The sequence below is a fragment of the Dermacentor albipictus genome, chromosome 9 (assembly GCF_038994185.2).
Source record: "Dermacentor albipictus isolate Rhodes 1998 colony chromosome 9, USDA_Dalb.pri_finalv2, whole genome shotgun sequence".
In the NCBI taxonomy this organism is placed as follows: domain Eukaryota; kingdom Metazoa; phylum Arthropoda; class Arachnida; order Ixodida; family Ixodidae; genus Dermacentor; species Dermacentor albipictus.
This window is the reverse complement of record NC_091829.1, coordinates 26,957,654-26,964,651: the sequence shown is the minus strand read 5'-3', so window position 1 is coordinate 26,964,651 and position 6,998 is coordinate 26,957,654. Positions and strand designations below refer to the sequence as shown.

General features: G+C 50.1%; 1 protein-coding gene across 5 annotated transcripts in view; it reads right to left on the bottom strand.

Annotated features, from left to right (window-relative positions):
• Positions 1–670: 670 nt before the first annotated feature.
• LOC139049596 (uncharacterized) overlaps positions 671–6,998 on the bottom strand; it is a 279,537-nt gene continuing 273,209 nt past the window's right edge. For all 5 annotated transcript variants that reach the window (XM_070525168.1, XM_070525169.1, XM_070525166.1 and 2 more), the window contains one exon: positions 671–5,896. In XM_070525168.1, the coding sequence (XP_070381269.1) occupies positions 5,664–5,896 (233 nt within the window). In that variant the 3' untranslated portion in view covers positions 671–5,663. The remainder of the gene's footprint in view (positions 5,897–6,998) is intronic.

Here is a 6,998-nt window from a genome sequence, read left to right as displayed (position 1 = left end):
GGGCTCAGCCTGGTTAACCTCTCTGCTTTTACCTTACGACTTCTTTCTAAATACATAGCCTTTTCGTGAGCCAGTGTCGAGTATAGCGCAGTCTAAATAAGTGAGCCGTTTGCGCGGGCATGTACAGTGTGACAATGTCAGCCGAACCCGAAGACCGTGCAGTAAAAAGAAAAAAAAAAAGAAGGCTGTACGGCTCTCCCATCATACTTCCCGTGCACGAAGTGTGACGCGATATAGCGCCGTGCTGAATGACTCCGCCCCATTCTCACCCCCAATTCACTCAAGAAGAGATTGTGTTTGATCGACTTCACTATGACGTGGAATCGTTTAAATTTTTCCACTCTCTGTTTGTTCTTTGTTACGACAGAGCAAAAATAGAAATTGAATGTCAGGCTGTTTCTTCTGCTTATAGTCACTTCAAAGTCTCCAGCTTGCAACATATCACAACAGACCGGGGAGCGAACCGAAAGCCTTCGAGCTGCGCTGTCGTTCACAAGCGTATCTAACCTGAATGGCTAAGGCTTTGGCTTAAGCAACCGCGCAGAAGTTGTTCGCATGTCAGCGCGTTTTCCCACGTTCGCTTTCAGACGCATTGAGCACAAAGACGTCTTCGCGATAACATTCCAGAGGGAGATGAAATAAATAAGAAGGATAAGAATAACAACACTGCGACAGTTTGAAGTGTTTATTTAGGAAACATTCACCGTCATCCACACCCTTACCGGGAGAAAGAAAATAAAAAATATCAACGAAAAACACATCTGCCGACCCCTTTGATGGCTTTCCGTCCAGGCGGTTTCTCAATACTACCAGTACACCGCCTGCTCAAGTGCTACAGTTTTCTTGTTTTTCACGGCTCTATAGAGAGAGAAAGGAACGGTACATATTGCTCTTTCGCTTGCGCGGCGACGAGTTTGGAGTATACAGTGCGTCTGGACGGAGTCGTTTGCGAGTATTCTTTGTATTCCTCTTATGTGGCCTTCCCGACGTTCAAATACACCTTCCTCGGGCGCAGGCAGGCAGGGCGTTGGAAAACACCGGGAGGCTGCGGCGGCGGGAGATTCGCTAAAAGCGCGTCGCGAAAGCAGACGGAGCCAATTCGGTAGAAAGCCCACGCGTCTTCCTGCACCGTGGCTTCATGTCACGTCGCGGCGTGTCTTCAGCGCTGCAGATACGCGGGCATACGTTAAAAATGCAAGTCGCAAAGCCCCGAGGCTTGGCGGGCATTTCACACGTCAAGGAACCTCTGCCGCGCCGGGGAACGTTGTATTCGGGTCAGCACGCTCTCTCTAACCTCCTCTTACCACGGAGGTCCCACATCTTTTTCTCTTTTCTTTTTCTGTCCAAGCTGAGCTTTTCCGAGTAGAAGTGGCAACTAACGTCGCTGGTGTCAGAGCTGTCGAGAAGGTCTTGCGGTGTTGGCTGTAACTGGTTTAGAAAGCAGTGAAGCACAAGCCTTCGCACAGGGATCAAGCTGACAAGACGGCTGCAGGAAGTAATTTGGACGAGCACAACAAAGACGACATGGTACAATGATGTGAAATGCATGAAATATTGCAAGCACATTGGAACTGGCAGATAAAGAAGGAAATCGCGAAGTATTGGCAACCGCTGCCACCAACAGTGACTCTTTCAAAGCTACCTTCCGCTTGTATCCTGGAAGCATTATTTTTTTAATGGCCAGTAAACCATCTGATGGGAACTGAAGCTCAGAATTGACAGTCAATTTAAATTTTTGGAAAACAATGCCGCTTGCATCAAAGCCAAAACTGTTGTATCGTGCGCGGGATGACAATCATACTACGGTGGGTCCAAGCAGACATCGTGAACAACGTTCCCGCGTGTTACTGGCAAGACGGTGCAACTAATGTTCGTCATCGCTCCCGTTGTACAACTTTTTCTCGTGTCTAAAACGCCGCGTCACGGAACAGACTATATGGTCAGTTTCTATAGATCTACTAACAGAAACAATCAATATTTAACACCTAATCAATGAAGCAATGCGGTGATGAACTCTGCGGTAACACTGTATGCGAGGGTTCTCTTGAAACTCGAATTACGATGCTAACAAAGTGACCCCATGCGACAACGAAATGTCGTTAGTTACCTTCGTTCACTGTTTTAACGCGTACACACTGCGCAGGCTTCTGGAGACACGTGTTCGCTAATCAACACCATGCATGTTTTGATGACTTGCACACTCTACACATGCTTCGGAGACGTCCGCGCATAATTTGCCTCGCGGTGAAAGGTCCAGCTGAGGATGACCTGTGCCTTGCAGCGAAGCGCCAACCTTTGCTTAGACAGTTTCTGTGGTACGACGAAGCAGGCAGACTCATTTTGAACGTAGAAACGATGCGCACAGAAGTACGCCTGCGCCGTCTACCTAGGGCCATCGGTTCGAGACCTGATTTGACTGATTTGACCAAATACTGCAAGGTCGCCTTCATTTCTCGCCTTGGTAGCCGCAAAAGTAAACTGAAGCTGTGTCTTATTGCGTGATTTGGCCCATCTGTCAGTACAACAGAGGAGAGCGCTATTAAAACCCTCGACATCACTCTCTTCGAATCAGTTTGTTTTGACCAAGAGACCTCCGGCGGTTGGCACAAACAACACTGCACAGTACGCCATTCATCAGCTGCATACGAGTTTCTGGCAGCCTGTACAAATTGGAACACGCGCTACGAACACGAATGGCCGGAATCGAGATAAAGTTATCGAGATAACGATAACGACAACGAGATAACGTTAGGGGGCGCACACTGAGCGCTGTAAACCTTAGCATCTCATGCGCCTAGCCGATAGGCCACAGAATACGTGGAGGACTTTTCACGAGTCAGTGAATTAGGAGCGACCAGAGGGTTGACTACGTCGCCTTGTGACCTATAGCAGGGCCCGCTATAGAATTTACACACGCAACGTGCGTGATCAGGATTACTCGGTGGCATATCGTGCCCTTGAGGGATACACTGGAAAAGGCCGCTTTTCAATTACCCATTCTAGATAGGGTGCCTACATGCAAACAAGACTTCCATGCCCTAGCTTCTAGGCTCGACGTGCATCTCTGCGCGTGCGCGTTAGTAGTGATGCTTCTCGCTATCGCTCCTTCTTCTACCATTAATCCTCTTTCACCTGAGTAGGGTAACAAACCGGCCACGCCATCTGGTTTATGCTCCCGCGCTATGTCCTTCTCTTCCTCTGCTTCCCGTGCCGTTTCTGTTCGTGCGTAGTAGGCAGTATAAGCACTGCCGCAGTATGTCTCAAGGCTCGGTGCCACACACTCCGTCGGTGCTGGCGACGTTCGATAACGTGGCGAGCCCTCCGGAATGATCCAGTTGTTTAAAACATCTGTGTAAGCCACGGTGTAAGCACAAATATCATTGCTTGCTGAAGAGAATAGGACCTGATGGTACCAGAATTCTGTAATGTTGCTCGGGTCGGTACACGCATCGAATAACGTGAATGGCACGTTGGTTAAAGCGGTAATGCTCCCGCCGACGACACTTATTGCGCCTACGTGTGCTGGTAAAGCGGTATTGCGGACCAGATAACATCGCCTGTTTCTTCCGCGGACAAACATGACGTCGCACAAGCTGCACCGAATCGCACCGCAAGCACCCAGTCTGCGTCACCATTTTGTACGGCGTGATTCGCTGTCACTGAGACTCCACCCGTTATTTCGCAAGCACAGTCAACGTTTCGGCCTTCCATGTGAATCACGCTTAAACCACGTTAAATATGTCGTTACTGAGACCACTGCGGATCATGGCCAGGCGTGCACGAGTCGGATCTATCAGTCTCCTGCCCGCGATGCTCGGTCCTTGCGCGGTCCTTGCGTGGGTCTGCGCTCCGCTTACACCTGATTGCAACTTCAACAGATGCACGGTTTTCGTACCTCCGATACGCTACCGCAGCTTTTTCGAATCGGGGCAGACTCAACAACTTGGTGACACGTTACACAATTGGTGACAGGTTAGACATTTGTTCTCCGGAAACGACACATGTTCCACCTCTGGAACAAATGGACAGGGCCCGCCTTCCTTCCCTGTGTCACCGCGGCGACGGGCGTTCGTATAACTGTGCCGGAATGCCAAGCCGACCTGCTATCATTGCCTGCGATCTCCACAGGAGCCAGAAGAGACGAGGCCAGAATCTCAGAACAATGGTAGTATCGTGGTTTTACTTTTACATAGCTAAGAAGGGATGTCCCTGTGTCTATGCTTCCCCTATATTTTTCTGGCAGTCATCCACGCACCTGGCGGGCAAAAGGTGATTCCAAAGCCAAGGTGTTCTCGCTGCATGAACTGAGAGACATGCAATTAAATTACATTTCACTACGAGCACGTGAAATCCTACCTGGGTAACTCTAGATGTTAAAAGAGCTGCGTTACGAGATAAAAATGAAGAATGCTTGCTTTTGCCGGCGCTCCTAGACTTAGCTAGTTCCCCCTACCAAAGCGAGAAATGTATTATGAGAGTGAAGTTGACAGGTCAGCCTGAACAACGCCCCTTTTATCAAGGTGCGTTAATCGACAGCGCCACCTAGAAGTTCCCAAGTCTAAAAACTGATATTCAACGCGAGAACTTGAATAGCAGTTAGCACTTACGCATGCTCTGGCTGAGTACTTCATGTTGAAGGCTATGATGTACGATGAAAATTGTCTGGCCTCGTCGAATAGGCTAGCTCGTGCCTGTAGGAGTGCACCAAGATAAAAAAAAACTTTGGTCTCCGCCACTGATTAGAAGTGAAGTCAGGAAAACACCGGTCATCGGCACCGAGAATGCCATGCTCGCTTAGGTGCAGTGAATCGCCAACTCCTCCCTCCTCGAATGCCTTCGTCAACGCGAAAAGTTCACCGGTTCAGAACGAATGCACAGAGAACCGGAAGGTCCCGTCGGGACATAAAAGTTACACGCGTAGTGCCTCACAGCCACCTGGGACCGCGTTCACAATGCGGTTCGTAGGCAAGGATGACGCTTAAGAATTGACGCCAGCCAATCGTCAAAGGAAACATGGTGACAGCGATAGTGTCATCAAATTAATCATTCGCTAGGTGAAAAACATAATAGAACTGGGTTATCTTAACAATACAATTTCGGATTCCTGTCTCATTTTGGGACGGATGGATGGACGGTGGCTGCAATGTCAGAAAATCACCTTGGTGCCGATAGTAATTTCCGTTGCATGGCCGCAGAAGTGGTCATAAAGCAGTTACTTCTGCCGCGCGATTTCCGACACGATCTCTCGGCGCCACACGAACGTTTGCCAACGCGACAGCGGCCCAGCGACAGAAATTACTATAATAAAACGGGAAAGACTTGCAATACACGAGTTATTAACTAACGAAAACATTCGTGAACCCGTCCGCTGACTCGGTGAGCGTCGAAAAAGACGCCCTCGGTGAATACGGCAGTCTCGGTGAATACGGCAACCTCGGTGAATACGGCAACCTCGGTGAATACGGCAGACTCGGTGAATACGGCAGACTCGGTGAATACGGCAACCTCGGCGAATACGGCAACCTCGGTGAATACGGCAACCTCGGTGAATACGGCAACCTCGGTGAATACGGCAGACTCGGTGAATACGGCAAACGCCAGCGGCATTCCGGCGACGGGAGGTGCCAAAAGGGCGCGAGAATGCGTAGCCCCGAGCGGACGCCTCAGTACGGCGCCGAGCACGCGAAATCCGTGGAGCCCTCGACGTTGTTGTCGTAGCAGATGGGCTCGTCCGCGGCGTGGCCCTTGCGCCTGCGCAGGGCGAACACGAGGCAGGTGCCGAAGCCGAACACCTCCAGGAAGAGCGCCAGGCCGCCGATGACGGCCGACGCGGTCGGCTCGAAGCACATCACGCCCAGCTGCTCGGCGATCAGGTCCTCCATGCTGGCGGGCCGACCTGTCAGAAGAAAACAAGAAGGAGAGGTGACACTATAGTCAGTACGTCAGTACACTGTCGTGAGTAAGCCGGGGTGGCCTTTATAACAGCGGCTGTCACGTGTTTAAGTATACAGCGTTGGGTAGCAAATCAGGTGATGAAAGTACTATTCTGTCCGCAATGTGTGACCGTAGAGTAGCATTAATAGCTACAAGCGCTGCTCTAGAGTACTTGAAGATTGCCGGACTAGACGCAAGGCTTTAAGGAAGCTACTGTATTAGTGTATATAAGCATCCATTTTTTCCTGTCCTCATCATCACCTTTCATCACTATTTTCTGTCCCCTTTCCTTTTTTCAATGTGCAAAGTAGCAGGCCCGAGCATGCTAGCCCAGGCCCTACAACTCACCAGAATTCGCTCACACTCATCACGGGTCGGTCTGAGCCTGAGTGAGTCGACTCATGAGTAAGTTGCAGAAGGGTTGAATGAGTAAGCTTTTCAACTTTTGCCACACGCTTATCTGGCTAATATTCGTGTCATTCTACCTTCCTTTTCGTTCTTTGTGTATTTGGAATTGACCATACGCCACACTGCACGCGGAATGTCCTGACCGTCCGATTCCTGTGAAGTAAAGCAAGGAAGCGTGATGGGGGTGGAAATGAGGATGAACACAGGGAAGGACAGAGAGGTTAGCCTGTGTAGGCACCGGCTGGCTAACCTTGAGCCGTGTAAAGGCGTAAAGTAAAGGTAAGTTAGCTAAGAGAGACGCGTTCAAAATCAGGGGAACACACGTGTACATAATGTGCACATAAACGCGATGCAGCGTGCTACAACCCTTACTGAGCCTATTATCACAGAGACCGCATGGAGCAATGCGTTTATAGCTTTCTTTGCTGAGCACGGCCCGGGCCAGCGTCCGAGAGAGAGAGAGAGAGCAAATGATAAAGGAAAGGTAGGGAGGTTAACCAGGACTGAGCCCGGTTGGCTACCCTACACTGGGGAAAGGGAAAAGGGGACGGAAAGATTAAAAGAAGAAGAGAAAGTCCACTGGGGATATCGCTCGGTCACTCAGTCCGGATCACAGACGCTGACTCAGTCCAGTAGCCTTCAAATATCGCAGCAGA